The sequence below is a fragment of the Haematobia irritans genome, chromosome 3, assembly GCF_050003625.1.
Source record: "Haematobia irritans isolate KBUSLIRL chromosome 3, ASM5000362v1, whole genome shotgun sequence".
In the NCBI taxonomy this organism is placed as follows: domain Eukaryota; kingdom Metazoa; phylum Arthropoda; class Insecta; order Diptera; family Muscidae; genus Haematobia; species Haematobia irritans.
Genome location: NC_134399.1, coordinates 56,692,590 through 56,713,553, shown reverse-complemented (window position 1 = coordinate 56,713,553; position 20,964 = coordinate 56,692,590). Strand labels below are relative to the sequence as shown.

The 20,964-nt window shown below is 32.5% G+C and overlaps 1 protein-coding gene across 2 annotated transcripts in view; it reads left to right on the top strand.

The window, feature by feature from the left end:
* Nep3 (M13 family metallopeptidase neprilysin 3) overlaps positions 1-15,158 on the top strand; it is a 40,936-nt gene extending 25,778 nt beyond the window's left edge. For both annotated transcript variants that reach the window (XM_075303168.1, XM_075303167.1), the window contains exons 3-8: positions 9,107-9,263; positions 9,326-9,434; positions 9,508-9,822; positions 9,952-10,446; positions 10,520-11,492; positions 14,148-15,158. In XM_075303168.1, coding sequence (XP_075159283.1) covers positions 9,107-9,263; positions 9,326-9,434; positions 9,508-9,822; positions 9,952-10,446; positions 10,520-11,492; positions 14,148-14,324 — 2,226 coding nt within the window. In that variant the 3' untranslated portion in view covers positions 14,325-15,158. The remainder of the gene's footprint in view (positions 1-9,106; positions 9,264-9,325; positions 9,435-9,507; positions 9,823-9,951; positions 10,447-10,519; positions 11,493-14,147) is intronic.
* Positions 15,159-20,964: the final 5,806 nt, after the last annotated feature.

The following is a 20,964-nucleotide window of genomic DNA, read 5'->3' as shown; positions in this document are numbered from 1 at the left end:
ATCTATTGCCTTTAGACACTTTGGCCAAACAGTCAGCTGCAACAACGGCTGTGCGGTTGCGCGAACTATCGCTGTGGCCGGAAAAAGGTTACGGTCACAGTTCTGTCCTCAAAATGATGCCTGATGTGCCTAACGTAGTGGATTACACTTTGGCGAGTCCACTTTTCGACAAAAAGTGAGACTCTAATCCCCAACAGTAAGGCGTGGTGCACACAGACCCCGGGGAATAAAGAATATATAGATTTCTACACAGATGGCTCCAAATTGGATGGACAAGTGGGGTTCGGAGTATATTCTAATGATCTGGAACTTCGAATAGCGAAAAGATTACCTAATCACTGTAGTGTTTTTCAGGCTGAAATATTAGCAATAAGAGAGGTGGCGAATTGGCTGAGAAGTAATGTTCCAACAAATATTGGCATTAATATATACTCAGACAGTCAACCTGCAATAAAATCCTTGGACTCTGTGTTCCTCAACTCGAAAACGGCCATCGACTGCCGCAAATCTCTCAATGAGATGGCTGAGCAGTACAATATTCACCTGGCCATAGGAACATACCGGGGAACTGCGAAGCGGATGAGTTGGCAAGGCTAGGGACTACCTTACATATTCCAGGGGAACTAGAATTTGTTGGTATGCCCCTAGCTACCTGCAAGCTCATGCTGCTTGAGAAGGCTGTTATGATGGCAAATGTTCGATGGGAGAATTGCAAGGGTTGTAACGACACCAAGCAAATATGGCCCCATTTCAACTTAAACCGCACACTAGATATGCTAATGTTCTCGAGACGTCAGATATCACTCCTGATATCCGTTATAACGGGTCGCTGCCTGATAGGCGACTTTGCAAAAACTATTGGTGCGAAGTATAACGACTATTGTATGAGCTGTCATGATGCGGAGGAAAAAGAATCATTTAAACACCTCTTGTGTGAGTGTCCTGCATTTTGTGTAAAGCGCAAGCAACTTTTAGGAGCATATAGCTTCAGATTACTGGCGGATCTGGAAAACGTTAACTTAAGCAGTCTGCTAATGTTTTTGGAACAATCTGGTTGGTTCAAAAAAGAAAAATAATAGAGGAGGTTCAGCGGTTAAAACTAGAAGTGCCCATATGTAATAGGTACTTTTAGATAATGTGGTATCACAATGGACTGAATAGTCTAAGTGAGCCTGAATCTTAATCGGGCTGCCACTTTAACCTAACCTAACCTAAGTTATTATGTTATTACTAAGTTAAAATAGTAGATGTGAATTGCTTTGTACACTGAAAGAAATATTATCGTGAAACCAAAGATTTCATGTCCTTAAAATACAAACGCGAATTTTGCTTATAATAGCATTTGTGAATTTATCTTATATAAACTGTTTTCCTTGTTCAAAAGTCGACAAAGTCTTTTTGTCAGTGTCGTTATAGTTAAGTGATTCAACTTAAAAATCGGTATCTTTACATGAAAGTAAATTTTGTTAGGCTAGGGACAATTCTGAGTGTGGAGTTTTTGTATCTTGGCCACAAACCAGAAAAGTGTTCAAAAATAGAAGATGTTCTTCAACACTTTATTTTAAACACAATACTTTATTTATTTTACTTGATACATAGAATGATTTCTACTTGAAATTTAAACTGTCGTAGGCACGTTTTTAAAGCACTTTGATAGCTCATGAAGAAATAGCTGAAAAAAAACGAAAAAATTCAAATTTGACGCGAAATCAATACCAAACTCATTAGTGTACAAAATCTTTGGAACCGGGCATGCTTTTATTCAGTGTATGCAAGAAAAAATTAAGGAAATAAAGTTTTGAATGTGATATTTTTAGCATCAAAAATACAATAAAAAATATCGTATTTTTATCGCGCGTTTAATAATGTTTTGATCCTATACATTATTAAACGCGCGATAGAAACAAATACACTATTAATTTATGTAATGCACTGAAAAAATATTGTCGTGAGGTCAAAGATTTCATGTCTTTAAAATACGAATGTAAATTTTGCTTAGCATAGAAGACGCATTTCTCTAATATAAAGTTTTTTTCCTTGTCCAAAAGTCGATAAACTTTTCAATGAAGTCGTATTGTCCTTATAATTAAGTGATTTGATTTAAAAATGGATATCATAACATGAAAGAAAAAATGTTTGGGCTAAGGTCAACTTGACTTTAATAATTTAGAAAAAATCTTTAAATTTAATGAAATTGTCTTTAAATTTGTTGTCTTTTTGCTTCTTGACTACAAAACAAAAAATCGTTCAAATATAGGACATGTTTTTAAACACTTTATTTTAAAGACGTTTTTTACTTGAAACACAGCATAATTTCTACTAGAAGTCGAGTCTTAATTTGGAAAATAAAGTCGTCGTTAACTTGTGTTTAAAGGACTTTGATAGCATATGAAGAAAAAAAAGCTGAAAAAGCGAAAAATTAAAATTTGCTTCCTAGAAGCAAGTACACAAAGTCCAAATTTAAAAGAGAATTGTGTCTTAAAAATATCCTTACTTGTATTCTCCGCTTCTTTGGCTCGGAATCAATACCAAATCTTTTAAAGTAAAGACAAAATCTTTGGAACCTGGTATGCTTTTTTTCAGTGTAAAAACAGAGTATTTGAATATAATAAACTATTTAAAAAATATGCATAAAAAAGGAAAAAATGATAGAAAAACCTTTGTATATTAGCTAGTTTATTGCTAAATGTTATACACTGCGCATGCCTGTTTTACCAATTATTGGTCATATCGGATGTGGAGATCCTGAGTTCGGTATAGAAAAGGCAGGTTGAGTATGGTTTTAAGAGCTCTGTTTTGTAGAACTTGTAGTTTTCTGATATGTATGTCAGCAGCATTTCCCCATATTATACAGCCATACAGCATTATCGGACGGATTACACTCTTGTAGATTAGAAGCTTGTTTTGGACATTTAGTCTAGACTTTCTTTATTGCTTTATTGCGAGAGGATTCTATATGATACTTGAATGTTAGATTCTTATCCAAATGTACACCAAAATATTTTACACAGCTTTCTAGTGGAATTACGACATCATCACGTTGGAGCTCTTTTGATGGGACATGTTTCATGGATCTATTGTAAGGGAAGATAATAGCTTGAGTTTTGTTTGTGTTTGTGTTTACTTGTATTTTTCATTTTTTATAGTAGTGTGAACATTTGTCTATATTAGCTTTAAGTCTTTTAACGATTGCATTTGAGACCTTGCCTTTTGCTATTATTGCCAAATCATCGGCGTACAGGGCAATATCAGATTCGGATTTTGGAACAAAGTCCGAAATGTACAATGAATATAAAACCGGCTATAAAACGGACCCTTGTGGGCCCCTGCCGTGATATGTCTTGCGGAGGAAGTGTGATTGTTCAGAAACACTTTAAATGTTCTGTCCGCTAGGAAAGATTTAATTAATTTAATTATATACATCGGGAATCCAAATTTATGCAGCTTATATATTAGGCCGTTGTGCCAAATACTATCGAAAGCTTTTTCTATGTCCATTAGTACAATGCCTGTAGAGTACCGCTGGTGCTTGCTTTTCTTGATAAGGTTTGTTATTCTTTTAAATTGGTGAACCGTTGAGTGTTGTTTTCGGAAACCAAATTGTTCTTTGTTAATTAGTTTATTGTCATCAACAAACATATTTATTCTAGTGAGTAAACATTTTTCCAGGAGTTTGTCTAACGAGCTCAAAATACTGATTGGCCTGTAGCTACTGGGTAGTCTAGGGTCTTTACATTGTTTTGGTATAGGTACGACTTTTGCACATTTGAAACAAGAGGGGAAAACTCCAAGTTTAAGACACACTGAAAAAAATATTGTCGTGAGGTCAAAGATTTCATGTCTTTAAAATACGAATACAAATTTTGCTTAGCATAGAAGACGCATTTCTCTAAAATAAAGTTATTTTCCTTGTCCAAAAGTCGATAAACTTTTCAATGAAGTCGTATTGTCCTTATAATTAAGTGATTTGACTTAAAAATGGGTATCTTAACATGAAAGAAAAAATTTATAGGCTAAAGTCAACTTGACTTTAATAATTCAGAAAAATTCTTTAAATTTAATGAAATTGTCTTTAAATTTGTTGTCTTTTTGCATCTTGACTACAAAGCAAAAAATCGTTCAAATATAGGACATGTTTTTCAAAACTTTATTTTAAAGAAGTTTTTTACTTCAAACATAGCATAATTTCTACTGGAAGTCGAGTCCTAATTTGGAAAATAAAGTTGCCGTTAACTCGTTTTTAAAGGACTTTGATAGCATATGAAGAAAAAAAGCTGAGAATGCGAAAAATTAAATTTGCTTCCTAGAAGCAAGTACACAAAACCTAAATTTAAAAGAGAATTGTGTCTTAAAAGTATACTTACTTGTATTCTCCGCTTCTTTGGCTCGGAATCAATACCAAATTTTTTAAAGTAAAGACAAAATCTTTGGAACCGAGTATGCTTTTTTTCAGTGCAGGCATTGAAGATGTTTTGTAAAAATGATAGAGCGCCATCTGGAAGATTTTTCAAAAAGGTTGGTAGAATACCATCGAATCCTGGAGCTTTATTATTTTTCATTCTTATCTCATCTACGGATATTAGTTCCCTCGAATCAAGCTCGCCAATGAATTTTTTCTCCAAATCCCTTATAAACTTAGAAACTTTTCTATCCATACTACTCACAAAGTTTCTGGTAAGAAGATGGGATTTTTCAAATTGATCCCCAATTTAAGCCAATTACAATGAAACATATTGATATTTTCTAATGATATGACTTAGATATTGTTGCAGTCTCACAGAAGTAGAATTGAAATGAATACAATTAAATTAATATGCATTTTAAGTGAAATAAAGCTTTTAAGTTTGTTAAATTTCAATGCAAAAATTTGACTTTTGATACAAAAAATTTAGTTTTTTTCTAGCGATTTTTTAGCTATTTTTTGGACAAATCTAGCGGTTTTTGGTGAAACACTGCTAAAACAGTTCTTGTCTGCTGAAAAAGGGAAAGCAGTCGATAAGTTGTTTTAACAAACATCCGTTAGTTCGACCAGCAAGCCTTTTTCTCTGCTGAAATAACAAACAAATACTTGCTGAATTAGCAAACGTATTTGCAAAAATTTTTGAAATAAATCGCTGCTCACACTGCATTATTTGAAATAGGTGATATTTTTTATCCTTGTAACAACCATTGTCATATTTACGTGCAATAAAATCATGCTTTTGTAGACCAGACTACCGAAGACTGTGACACCTGAAATTATGAGTTCAAGGACAAATATCTCATAGAGGATTAATGTATCAAAATCTATTGTTCGTTTTATTAAAAACTACTAATTGTTTTTTAATGTTTGAAGTCCAAAGAGAATTTATAATTTTATTTGGGTCCGTAGGAAATTTCAACAATCTACTGGCTTTTCACCGGTGTGTTTTCTTTTCCAAAATAGCAAATTGTTTGTTGGTTTACAAATATAAACTGCTAAGACAGAAGTTTTTTGTACAGTAAAAATATCAGTCTTTGTTTGTCTTTTTAATGTCAAAGTTTCGCATTGCCGTGAAAACTGTTCTCAAAAATCATAAATCAAAATAACAATTCTTTCCTCCCAAACGAAATTATAGACAAACAAATATCGTTTACTATTTGCTCTTCGCTGTAAGGAAGTTTGTTTGAAAGAAATGTATAGTCTTTTTGTAATAAATGTTGTCTTTTTTACAGGATGTGAAAACAGTTTAATAAATACAAACTCAAAAAATATATATGTTTTTTTTAAGTTTTTGACTAACTGCATCCTCATATATTTCTCACACCCTCAAAAGTAACTAGATACATTGCACTTTTTCTGTAATAGAAACAATCTAGAAGAAATTGTTATTTTATACATTTTTCAAAGTTCACCTTTCATCCAGACGGAGAATAGAACCGAACCGTGCTTAATATAAACGATGCTTTTACAAGTTTTTTTTAAGATAAAACCTTTTGTTTCGGTGAGGTTCAAGTGTATTTCACTTTAGGTTTAGTGAATTATGCGAATTTACTCTAATAATTAGTTGATAGTGAAAAAGGTTTGAACTTTTCGGAGAAATTAAAAAAACTGTAAGAAAAGGACAACGTAGCGATACTCGTTTTGCAAACGTTTTTTCTTTGCGTACAAGACCGAAGTTTCGGCTGAATCGTATGTACCCTTCATCATGGATTATGTGTCACTGCACTCTTAGAAAAATATGTTTTTCATATGTTCCGATATAAACCAAGTGTGTTTCGGGCACAATTTTAAGACAGAATATATTTAAGTGCAAACATGTAATGTTCCTAAACTAACACTAAATGTTTGGGACATCTATGTTAATATGTTAAAATATATTATGTTTGGGGCATAAATGTTTCATAAAAATCATATGTGTGAATGCAAACATATATAAATTTACAAATTTCGACTAAACATACATATGTTGTGATATTTTATCCAAAGCGACAGAGAGAGTATAGAGAAAGAAATAGAGATGGAAACCGGGAGAGTTGACGAAAGATATCAACATAACACAGCGAAAGAATCCAAAGAGAGAAATTTTTGTGAAACTGCTTGTATGTTGTTTCGGAAAACTGTTTTATGATAATGCCAAAAATTTGATATGCTTAAGTCAAATATTATTTAATTTGAATAAAGAGAATGGACATTCGGAACCAAGAGAATAGACATTTGAAAAAAAGCATGTGTTTTCGCCTTGAGAGCAGCATTTTATGTATGTGTGGACATGTGTTTTGTTTATCATTTTGGCATTATGGTAACAATTTTTTTCTTGGTACGTTAAAAGAAATCAGGGGTCTTCATAAAAATAACGAAAGGGCACTATACTCTTTTTAGAGTTGGGACAGTAAAATGAAATAAGGAGGAAATAGTGAAAAATTACACAGTAAAATGTATAAAAACAAAGTTTAGTTCCTCTTTATTAATAAGTAGTCCCAGAGGAGTTGACGGACACCTTCAAATATAAAAGCGGGCATTAAGTTCGAGTTTTGCAGCTAAAACAATTTAAAAAGTTTATTTTCTTTAAAATGAATTATTAAAGAAAAATAAAAGGCATTTTAGACCGATGGTGTTAAATGCTAGCAAAAAACTGTTCACGCCTAAATAAATTTATGTTTATGTTATAAAATTATTTATGTATGTTACTACTCGACTCCACGTTCTTCTTTTGTTAGAGTTTTTGAATTCCTTCCAAATTTTAAAGTTTTGTACCAAAAACAGTTTTTTGTTACAAAATTGTTATTTTTGCAATAAAAAATAATATTTTATCCAAAAATCAGTCAATTTAGTTTATATCAAGCACTGTTAATGACTATAAAGCTTTAGGTTAGGTTAGGTTAAAGTGGCAGCCCGATTAAATTTCAGGCTCACTTAGACTATTCAGTCCATTGTGTACCACATTTAACTAAAAGTACCTATTACATATAGGCACTTCTAGTCTTAACCAAAGAACCTTCTCTATTATTAACTTTTGTGGAACCAACCAGATTGCTCCAAAAACATTAACAAACTGCTTAAGTTAACGTTTTCCAGGTCAGCCAGTAATCTAAAGCTATATGCTCCTAAAATTCGCTTACGCCTTACACAAAAAGCAGGACACTCACACAAGAGGTGTTTAATTGATTCCCCTTCCTCCACGTCATGACAGCTTATACAATAGTCATTATACTTCGCACCTATAGTTTTTGCAAATTCGCCTATCAGGCAGCGACCCGTTATAGCAGATATTAGGAGTGCTATCTGACGCCTTGAGAACACTAGCATATCTAGTGTGCGGTTTAAGTTTAAATGGGGCCATATTTGCTTGGTGTCGTTACAACCCTTGCAATTTTCCCATCGAATATTGGCCATCATAACATAAAGCTTTAATAACCCACATTTCGAAGTTTCATTATAAAAATTTTATATAGTATAAATATAAATGTGTAAATTAAAAAAAAAAAAAGTGTTCGATCGGAGCAGGGATTGAACCCACGACCCTTTGCATTCAAGGCAGACATGCTAACCACTGCTCCACGTGGCAAACAAATGTATGTTTCTGTTAAATAATGTTATGTTTGCATGGGCTCGTGGGCGCTGCAAACTATGCTATATAAATGTAACTTATAACGATAATTATCTGCTGGTGACCATAACAGCTACGTAGCCCAGTGGATAGTGTGTTGGCGTACAAACTGTATGGTCCTCGGTTCGATTCTCCGTGCAGGCGAAAGGTAAAATTTAAAAAATTTATAAAAGTGAATAATTTCTTCAACATTATTTGTATTACAGAAAAAGGTGCCAAGAATTAAAATATTTCGTGGAAGTGAAAATAACGAGTATGTTAGGGAATGAGCACAATCGTCTTTGGGAAAAATTCTTCCAAGCATATAATATTTTTGGGCTCAAAATGCTTCCAAACATATAATATGTTCACATAAAACAAACATATTAATGTTTCGACAGTATCCAATAATATATGTGCTTCCTGCAAAATATGTTTGGAACATATGTTAAAGAAGCGATTGAGGGTGTGTGTTATTCACAATCAAAGGACTTGTATTGTATAGCAGTTGCCTAACTCTGTGAAACTTCTTAAAACATTAACACATACATAAAGGGCTGCTATCAAGTCAAAAATACATTTTCATTTTTTTCCAAATGTCTATTCTCTTTGCCGCTCTTTTTGCTCCAAATACACATTTTAGTATTCAGATTAAATAATATTTAGACTTAACCATATACAATTTTCCAATATACTCACCCAAGCACAGTTATCCATAACAACACATATTCCAACATACATAGTCTAACATATTAACATATCTGTCCCAAACATGTTATACTAGTTTAGGAACATTATATTTTTCCACTTAAAAAAATATCGTGTTATTCACTTTGTTTATACCGGAACATATGAAAAATATACTTTTCTATCCGTGAACCTTTCATTTCCAAGTCGAAGATTTCCATTGTTAACCAACCCTCATTTAATTTTGGCTTTATTAATAACTGATTCTATTCAAATTTGGTACAAGATAATCTGTTTATGAGGAAATACAAACTATTCACCAGATCAAGTCAAATATAGATTATATAGATGGAGTTATTCTTTTCTTGCAGGCAACCTTAAATTGGCGTTCTCGCAATCGTGTGGAGAAATGGCTAATGGCAACAACAATCGTTCTTTCATTCATAATCATAACCTTGTTGGTGATTATCTTCCAAAGAGAAGCTGACAAAACAACAAGAATACTCCATGTGGAACCACATAAAGATAGTATGTCGTGAAGCTCTAATAGCTTACCAATCAATAACTTACCCCTTTATTATCCATTGTAGATCCCCAGTTGCCTTGTTTGAATGAGCATTGTATTTTTGCGGCCAATGATATTCTGAATTCCATTGATCGTACTGTCAATCCCTGCGATGACTTTTATGAGTATTCATGGTAAGTATATGACAAGTGTGCAACGTATGTTATATGCAACGGGCAAATCTAATCTATTAATTTTTGCTTGCAGTAATCAATGGGTTAAAAATAATCCTATTCCAGATGGCAAGTCTTCCTGGGGCACATTCAGTAATATAGAACAAAGAAATCAATTGATCATAAAGAATATTCTGGAGAAGCCAATGAATACTTTCAAATCGGAAGCTGAGAAAAAGGCGAAAATCTATTACGAGTCATGCTTAGATCGCAACGATGAGCTGGAGAAATTGGGAGCAAAGCCGATGGTATCATTCCTATGGAAAATTGGAGGCTGGAATGTTTCCCATACAGGCTTCAATATAGCCAAATGGTCATTGGCGAGGACCTTGAAAGAGTTACAAAATAGGCAAGGCATATATAGGCATTCCGTCCAAGCGGTGTTAACGTCAAATTAGCTAATAATGCAAACCTTGCCTTTGTGCTTGGGAGATTGATTTCTATATCATACATTTGTTATAACTTTTTTAATTTACAGATACAATATCAACTGCCTCTTTGGCTGGGCCATTGGAGAGGATGATAAGAACTCAACACGTCATGTGATACAAATCGATCAAGGTGGTCTGACTTTACCCACTCCGGATTATTATGAAAATCGTACAGAGATCCATCGTAAAGTTCTCAAGGAATATATAGAATATATGACCAAGGTTTGTGTACTCCTGGGTGCCAATGAAACTGATGCCCGCCGTCAAATGAAGGAAGTTATGGATTTCGAAACAAAAATTGCCAATATAACCATACCTCTGGAGGAGAGACGCAATGAGGAGGCCATGTATCATCCCATGAAATTATGGGAATTGGATACGTTAGCACCTTTTATTAATTGGACGGAGCATATGGACCATGCAATGCAATTGGTGGGAAGACGTGTCAATCAACGAGAAGTTGTGGTTGTTTATGCTCCAGAATTTTTAAAGAAATTGTCTGCGATAATTGCCGAAATGGAGAAGACAGTAGAAGGAAGAAAGTAAGTATCTGATCTTATAGCCTAATGCTGACCAATCGGTCTAACGATCTAAAACCGTTTCTTTCAATTGCAGTACCCTCAACAATTATCTAGTATGGCAAGCCGTCAGGGTTCTCACTCCTTGCCTATCCAGGTCATTCCGCGATGCCTACAAGGGTGTCCGTAAGGCTCTAATGGGATCCGATGGTGGTGAGGAAGTCTGGAGATTTTGCGTTGCCGACACTGGCAATGTAGTGGGCTTTGCTGTGGGTGCCATATTTGTGAGACAGGCTTTTCATGGTGAATCAAAGCCAGAGGCCGAACAAATGATTAACGAAATTCGTGAAGCATTTAAAGTTAGCATTCAAAATCTCACCTGGATGGATAAACGTACCCGTGAACGGGCTATAGATAAGGCAAATGCTATCTCGGATATGATAGGCTTCCCCGATTACATTTTGAATCAGGAAGAATTGGATAAGAAATATGCAGATCTCAATGTGACTGCCAATGCTTACTTTGAAAATAATATCCAGTCCAGTATTTTCAATTTGAAGAAAAATCTAGAGAAACTTGATCAACCGGTGAACAAGACCAATTGGGGAATGGTGCCACATATGGTCAATGCTTATTACACACCCTCCAAGAATCAGATTGTGTTTCCAGCTGGCATTTTGCAGTCGCCTTTCTTCGATATACATCATCCGAAAAGTTTGAATTTTGGTGCTATGGGCGTTGTCATGGGTCATGAGTTGACCCATGCCTTTGACGATCAAGGCAGAGAATTTGATAAGTTTGGTAACATCAATCGTTGGTGGGACAATAAGAGTATTGATCGCTTCAACGAGAAAACCGAGTGTATTGAGAAACAGTATGGCTCCTATTCCATTCACGGCCGCCATTTGAATGGCAAACAGACGTTGGGTGAGAATATAGCCGATAATGGTGGCCTGAAAGCTGCCTACCATGCGTTCCTAAAAACATCGATGGACAAAGAAGCGGATGTCCTGAAACTGCCTGGGTTGAATTTAACGCATAAACAATTGTTTTTTGTTTCTTTCGCAAGGGTGAGTACTGATTGGTATGAGTGTAAATTTATTCACTGGGATATTAGGGATGTTACTCCGATAATACAATGATTATGAGTCTCGAATGAAAAGTAATACCAGCTAATGGTTCCATGATCCATGCAATGGTTAGCATTGCACCGTTTTGCATACAAATGGTCATGAGTTCACCCAGCTTCGACCAAACAACAAAAAAGGTTTTCAGCGGTGGATTGGTATTTCTGAGAGTTTCAAAGCTTCAGTAAATGGTTTCATTACAATAACCATCCTGTTGAAATTCGGTACGTGATGTTTGTATATGTCTATGCATTTTGTATATGTGTATGCAAATATTGGTTGATATCGGTCCATAATTGTATATAGTTCCCATATAAACCGATCCTCAGACTTGCCTTAGAGAGCCTCTTAGAAGAACAACTTACATCCTATTTAGATATGTTCTGCTGTTTTTTTTTCATAATAAAATTCAAATACCAGATATCTCTACCAGCATAATATCAATTCCCTTAATCTTTCTGCCCAACAAGCTCGAATAAATATTGTAATAATAGTAGTTTAAATGATTTGGACATTGAACCAGCCTGCATTGATATGAGACATACATAAAAATAGTAAGCTGCGAGGAGCCCGTCGTAAATAAGGAAAAAACACTACTAATATTGTTGTTAGAATTCTTGTTGTGTAACATAGTTGTTGTTGATTAGAAACAACGCATTGTGTGATTGTTCATCAATCAGGTGAATTCAGCAGTGTCTTTAAAAATAGATTTCGATTTGTTGTTGCATTAGTGTAGTATCAAACCGAATAAATATTCCCTGTAGGAAATTGAGGTGACTTTAAGTTAATAAATTGTTAGTCATAACTGAGTCACAGGTGACTCAAATCCTAACTCATTTCCCATGTAAAATCCTATTCAGTTTTAACACGTGTTGTCATTGGAACGAGTCAGTCCTCACTCAAACCTGCATAAGCTTCAGCTAACCAAAAGTTAGCTCAAAGTGAATTAGCTTTAGGCTGATAATATATGACTATACTATGAGTTAGCTCTTAACTGATTAGTTTATGGTGAGCTCTTTGTGGATAATAAAATATTTTGTTTTTGTTTTATTATTTATGAATCATTTTATTTTGAATTAATTAAAAAATAATAACAATTCAGATTTTTTAAAATTATTTTACAATAAATAAAATATAACGTAAGTAAAAATTCGGATAATATTAGTTGAGTTCATCTTGTCTTGAGTTTGAGTGTTGTGTTAATTTTATCGTTTAACTCAGAGGGAGTTGTACCTACTTTTGTAATGACGCACACTGAATGGAAGTGCCATTCGTCAGGGAAGTCCAAAAGGCTTAAGTGTATTTCCCAATATCTTCGTCCTCAAACAGCCATTTAACGCTTTTATTCGAAGTTTCCATTTATTCCTTCACTGATAATGATGGGTTCTAGTGGAAATAAGGAAAGTTTAATTATTAAATTGCGTTTGAATAATGCATTTCTATGCTACTTACCGCTAACCGTGACAAAAAATTACAAAAGTTCTCTGAAAATAGAAGCTAAATTGAAACAAATATAAAAAGCCAAATCCAAATTGACAGTTATAGAAGCCAATACATATTTTTTGTTTGTTTATTTGAATTGTTTCCATGACTTTACTTCACTTAAATATGCATCAGCTTAGAGTGAGTAAAAAGGTAACTCATTGCTGATCGAGAAAAAGTGAGTTTGGGAAAAATTCAACTGACTCAAGACTGCATAAATAATGAGTTAGCTTAAAGTCGCCTCAAATTAGTTAGTAAACAGTTAGTTTGATTTTGAGTGAGTTCGAGACATTCCTACAGGGTTGTAATAGTTGCATTAGTGTAGTATCAAACCGAATAAATAGTAGTATATTATCAAGAAGTTTGCGTCGATATGTCTCTCAAACGTACCTTGAAAAAAAAAAAAAATACACTTAATAGACAACCATAGATAACTAACATATAGATGACCCATAACTATCAAACTAAACGAAGAAAATAGGGGAAATTCTTATTCCTCTTTCATTTTCCACAATTTGAACATTTTTGATACACAAGACGATTTATAATCAAATTAAATATTTAAAAGTTTATATTTGCGTAAATACAAAATTTAACTTTTAGAAAGTTTTCTCTTTACGAATACAGATCAGTACTAGGTTCCGTTTTCGCGGTTACGTATTCAAAGAGTTCAATATAAAGCAGATAAATTAACTCTATCAATGCTCAGTTTCTTGTTCCTCTAGATTTCGGCAAGACTTTACAGGAATATGTTTGTTTTCATTTATAATTTTTACTATGTCATTTAAGAAAAAGTAATCGCGAAAATAAAGTGGTTTTCAACTTTCAACATTTGGCTTTCTTCAATATTTTTCATGCTGAGAGGGACGGGTCATCTATTTGTTAATTACAAGATTGGGCTTGTAAACTAGAGTGTAGACATTGGCAATCTTAACTGGAATGCGTTGGAAAAAAGTAACATCGCTAGGCATAACGGTAACAATGGTGGCATCCTTCTTAATAATACCTTTTAAATGCGGGAATAATTTAGTTAAGTAGTGTTGGTTTTGGACATAATACATATATATAGACTTTAGCTCTTTTTTGGATGAAAATAAAGATAGTTTTCAATTTCAGGTTTGGTGTTCCTCAGATACAGAAGAGACAATTATGCTTCAACTAGAGAAGGATACCCATTCACCGTCAAGACTGCGGGTAACCGGTACACTTTCAAATATGCCTGAATTTGCGGAAGTATTTCAATGCAAACCAGGTTCCAAAATGAATCCAGAGAAGAAATGTGCCGTGTGGTAAACGTTCCCTTCCTGTCCCCGATGGTCTTTACACTCAAAGAAAAACTACTTTCCTCCAGAACGGAATCTTAGGCAAACAAAATTCCTCTTTGTTATAAAAAGTATTTCTTTAAGAGCTAATAAATGCGAATTTATGACATACGGTGCATACGATTGTCTTTAATTAGTTTTATTTGCTTTTACAGAAAATTTTATAGCGTCAAAGAAAACATCGTTTGTCTAAAATTTCGTTTCTCAAATAAGAAAACACTTCTGTCGGTGTATTGTATGTCCTAAACATTCGCAATTGCCAAATACATCAACCTATACAAATACATGGATAACAAAAAACGGTATGTACGAGTACGTATTTATGTGTATGTGGTCCGCGTAGATAAAATCGATGATTTTTTATAAACGTTTTTCCTGATTTTTAAATTCCTAAAACGATGGTAGCGAACAAAGAAACCAAAAATATATACTGAATTTGAAAATATATTTGTAACAATATGTATGTGTGTGATTTAATAAATTAAGAACAAATAATTCTCGTAAAATAATATTTTTTATGAAGATAAGAAAATAGAAAAAACTACAGAAAAAAACCACAACTAATATTAAAAGAATTTAAGAAGAAAATAAATATGGTAAATATCTAAATGTACATGCATAAAGGATTAATATCAATGGAACCAGAAGCTCTCTGATTAAGAAATGAGCCAAAGAAAATTTAAACTAATCTAATTTAGACATATACATGTATTTTAAAATTATTAAAATAATTAAATTAAACCTATAAATTATTAAAAAAAATAAAGTGTGAATCGTATAACGGTATGAAATATAAGTGGAAAAATTTCGGAGGTATTTTAAGATTCTGTTCCAATGTTTATTTGAAGAAAATGTCAAAGTATACAATCAACAAATAAAAATAGGTGAAGTGGGTGATGTGGTCCATTGCATTTATATATATAATTTTTAACCGAACCGAAAATTATCATTTTCGTTATCATTAAGGCCAATTAAAAAATGATTTAGACTAAATATAAGTTAATGTTATCTAACCTTTTTTCGTTATTTTAATTTAGCTATCATTTTTAATTTTTGCACATCACTCACTACCTAGAACAGGAAATGTGTACTATTTTAGTAAAAATGTTACGCACAATGGACTATGTAATAAATTCCTTAATTGTTCCAACTGCATATTACATAAAATTATAAATGGTTTTAAAACCCTATAAAATAACGTGATGTGGTTAGAAATCTATCTTCAATATATCCATCTCCAAGGTTTAGTATAACATGTGAAACAACTTTTGCATTACATTTTAATAATAATTTATAACTTTGAGTCCACAATTTTTTTAGTTTAGTTAAGATTTGCTTGACTTTAGTTAATATTGGTGCATATTGGCTTCCAGAAACTTTTTATATTCCCCATGATAGCATATTCTAAGTTGATCAAATTGTTTATTATCCATTGAATTGTTATGCACCAATATCCGTAGGAAAATTTTTTGAAAGAATAGACATGTCGCTTTTAAATTTTACTGAAAACTGCATACACTCATAGAAAAAACAGCAGACGATGTCTGCTGTTATATTTTTGTACTTGTTCTAACGAACAACCAATTATAAAATGTTTCCCAAAACGTATTTAAGAACAAAGTAGTTTTTGGTATATTTTTACACTGTAATATACGTACAACATTTTGTTTGCTGTTATGCCTCAATTTGATAAAAATTCAGATTTTTGGGCAAATACTATATATATTCATAAAATATTGTACTTTTCTCATAGAACATGTCCTACGAAAATAGTTATGATTTCCATTTTATAGTATTTGGTTACCAATTTTGAACTAAGTTACCTCCATGATTATTATGCAATTAGAACAGGGCCAAAATAATTGTCAAACATATGAACAATAGGGTCTATAGTATTAGAAGACTCCACAGTTTAGGAATTTTTCTTTATTAATTGCTTCCAATTATTAAACGTATCAGTACAATTAATGACGGACATTGAGGAACGGTTTTGAAATTATATCTGAACAAGTACATATGTCAGAAAGTTCGTCCAGGTCGAATCTGCATGATGGATTGCGTACAAAGTTCTTCTAAAGACTGTCATCCAAATTTCAATCGGATCGGAAGAAATTTACTCCTTCGAAAGGCTCCGAAAGTCAAATCTGGCGATCGGGCCACTGTTTGCATAGTGCACTCAAAAAAAAGTGAACTCTCTATTTCACTAAAGCCAATTTAACTTTATTTTTGTTCATGGAATTATTATGTTGGAGAAAGTTTCCTTTACTCTAATAATTTTTTGCGTACGTTAGTTGAATGAACTAAAAAACAGGAAAAAATTATACACAAATTAAACATAAAGATTTACTAAATTCGTATTTTTCACAAAATAGTTCATTATTTCTATAAATTTTTAAATTTTACTACAAGTGCGTCCATCATGAACTTCGTATGTCACTAAAGACATTCTTGCAATTTTGAACTCCAATTTGTTCCTTCAAACTACAAAATTTTCTTTAACAAGTGAAAAAAATTAACTATGTCTAATAAATTTTCTTAAATTTGTCCAAAAATATTTACTTATTTTTGTGATATCGGCGTGATGCCAGCGTTTGTAATAATATTTAGTTAAAATTTTCTAAAAATTTTCAAAATTTCTTAAAATTAAACAAAAGTTTTCTTCCTGGTGGGTTCACTGTTTTTTCAGTGTGGGGACAAACCATATACTGACATCACGTACGAAATTCCAACCGGATCTGATGAAATTTTCTCCACCAAGACGGTCAGGGGTCCCGGATGTTATATGTATATCAGGACTATGCATAAAAGCGGTCCCATATGGCCCATTTGCAATACCACCTGACTTACAGAAATTTCTATATCGACTCAGAATTTCACCATGGAATAGTATAACCCATCGTATGGTGGAGGATATAACAAATTTAAAATTTAAAAATTTAAATGGAGGATATATCTATTAGTGGATCCATATAGCGTTTTTTCTACGTGGCTATTGTAGGATGAATACTTACACTGAAAGAAGAGTTCTTTTTTCTGAGGAACGAAATTTTAGACAAGCAAAGTTTTCTTTCGACGCTAAAAAATTTAAAAGTAAATTAAAAACAAACAATCGTTGAATCGCTTATAATAAATTTGGATTAATTTGCACAAAACGAAAATACTTTATACGAAAGGGGAATTTCGTTTGTCGTTCTGGAGGAACAATACCGCATTTCAAAAGGGGCGGATGAAGTAACCACCTGCAAAATGTTCAAGAACACATATCTGGTTTGTATGGGAGCAATATAATATAAATACAAATTGATAGAGAAAATCTTTTTATGTGATAGCTAGAAGGTAAATACCAAGACCACATATTGAACTTCAAGCGTATCGCAGATAATGTCGCTCATGGGAGACTGAAGATTTTACACGCAGAGAAGAAACATGATTGTCACGATCATAGTCGAAGAACAAAATAATATGATAAGAACATTTTTTCGGCGACCATGTAACATTTTCATCTACAACCATGTTGGCTCAGTGAACACGATTCTAAGTAAACTAAAATTGTCCTAATCTAAAATGTTATTATATTGATAAAAAGAATTTTGTTTGAATCAAAAGACAATGGTCACGATCTAAAATGTTATGGTATTCGCCAAAAATGGTTTTCTTCCAGTTAAAAGAACATGGTCACAACCTAAAATGTTTTGATCTTTATGAAAAAACTTTTTTCGTTGGCGATAAAAGGACGCTATTTGAGAAAAGAAACACAAAATTAACTTTATTTATTTGTTTTTATTTATTTATAAACTAATTCATTGTTTATTTGTATTTTTAATATCTTGCAAGCAAAGATCACATATTTTTACACACTCTATTTTCGGTCAATTTCAACAATAATTAATCATTCCATATTTATTTACTGCCCATCAAATGTACAAACGCATACATCATGTAACTGCAAATAGAATAAAAAATGCAGAACAAAAAACAGGTACATTTTTTCAATTACACTTCCCTTTTTTGTGTTCTCATAAAACCACGTGCCAATTATGAATGAATAAATTAACACAAAACACAGTAATTCCGTACTCTCCGTCCATTCCAAGCAACAATCAACACACGTCTGACGCGCAAAATGAAAATCGTGTGTACCTACTCAATGTTTTTATAAAATTCTATACATTATGTACATGGTCTTTATGGCCATGTAATGGTTCTAGACATGTCTATAAGTAACCTATAAAAATACTTTTTTCTCTGCAAACAAGTCAAAAAATTGAATGGTCGGGTACATGATTTTCCCGACCATGTTATGGTCTCAAATTCTATACTTTAAATAATAGAATATGTTTGTGGCATTTGAGAACCATTTAAATGCTTATTGCCAGCATACATTTTTCTCTGCTCGAAAATTATTTTTACAAAGACAAAATACATGGTTTTCGAGATAATTACATGCTCTAGATAAACATTAAATGGATGCTGCAACCATGTCTAAACATGTTTTTTCTGTGCGTGTAAGATTTATTGGGATCGGCTTATATACGAGTACATATATAGTTATGAACCGATATAAATACAAAAAATCGTTTTGGTTAATGCTTTAGTAGCTCGTAGATATTTTTGTTTGTTTGTTTCAGTTTAACTAATATTTGTTTTCGGGTCACCTGGCTTAAAAATAGGACACACATAGAAGGGATATGATCATCCCAAACATGTTTTAAGAGCAAAATGTTTTTTTAGACGGAGAACATGGAGCATGTTTGTCCCAAAAAAAATTTTTTTCGCAAAAATATATGTGTTTGTCGAAATCAGATACATAATTTCTGAGATAAACATGTTCGCCATCCAAAAATAAAATTTTTTGGAACATGTTTGAGGTGATCATATTTCTTCTCTGGGTGGAGATAAAGTTAGCCATTTTAGCAAATAGTGACTGTTTTCCTTTATTTGCTAGTTTAGCAGATTTGTACGTATGTACACACATATACTGCATTTGAAATATGTGTAAAAGGCTAAATGGTTTTCTGGTTTAAACCCAATTCAATTTATTATAATCCTTGGTAGCAATGTTTTTCATCTTTTGATTACTCGTCAAAAGTCGAAATTTTTATATAAATAAGATTGAAACGAAATTCCATCCAATGGTTTCATAAAATAGATAGAAACGTACCAACCTGTTCTAGCTTCCAAAAAGTTCGGCTATCCGGATTTATGTGATTTAAAATTCCAATTCATGTTAAAATACTCAGCAATCTCATTGAGGCAAGGAGATTAGATCATCAATATAATGAAGTTGTAAGTGGAACCAACGGAACATTAAGGAATTTGAATGTTACTTGAATACATTTACATATTTTCATTACTATGAGAAAAAATGGAATCAAAACTTTTAATAAAAGCTTCCAAACATAAGAAAAATAAAACCCAAATCCCCCCAATATATAAAATTATATTTTTGTACTTAAATTATAATTTTTCCTATCCACAACTAAAAAAGAATCAAGAATGATAAGAATGACCAATACCAAATAATTACTTGGTAAATTAGTAGAAAACATAATAATTGTGCCTAAAAACAAATGCACTCTAAAGAAATGAATGAATAAATCCCAAATATATTACGGAATATTGTAATTTATTTTTAATTATAATTTTAAACAATTAAGCATTTAAAATAATGGCATTTTAAGAAAAAAAAATATTTATTTCCATAGACATATCTATCCCAATACCAAAACAGAAGATCCTTTTACACCAACAAGTTAAATCCTACCTACCGTAATATAAACTAAATAAATTGATAATAACATTAAACATATATCTAATGTATAAAATCATATAATATTGTTCTCTAGTGTTAATGGTTAAAATAATAGCTCGTGGTCCTGGAGGTCATAGTCCTGTGGAAGTTTAAGCGAAACACGTTCCCTTTAGTTTAGTGAATGCCTTAAATTTCCCAGCAAATTGCATAAAATGAAGAATTTTTTTTAGCATCTCAAAAAATTTTCTTGTAAAGTGAAAATTAAGTCCATCTCTAGAATAGCACTTTTGGATGTTCATTAAATAATGACTAAGGAAGAACTTTCAAATTTTTTGCTGGGTTATATAATGTTTTTTCGCTCAAAGTAACAATATGCCACCATTTAAAGTATTTTGAAATCAGTCCTTCTTTAACTCTCCATTGCAAGTACGTATCGGGAAAATTAAGGAAAACTGCTATATGTAAGTGAAACCCCATATTAATTATATTCCTATTCAATCAATTCAGTCCCTCTTGCCGGTGTGCAAAGTATCTTTATAGCGGAAATCCATATAAAAGGCTGATAATGGGCTGTGTCCATAGGCCATATTTAGTATTATTTTATTTGCAAATATATAAATAAGTGAAACTTAGTGCTAAAATCTTAACCATTAAGGCGAAGGCTATTGGAGAGTTAACCATTTTTAACCTTGTAACTGTACAAAACCTATATAAGATCCATTTGAAATGAGAGATAAGATTTATATTTGCATTGGGATTGGTAATACTTACTTCCGATACAAATTTTAGAGGATTGAGGGATAAATAACTTGAATTTAGTTTACATGAAATTATTCAAACTAAATTAATTTATGTTAAA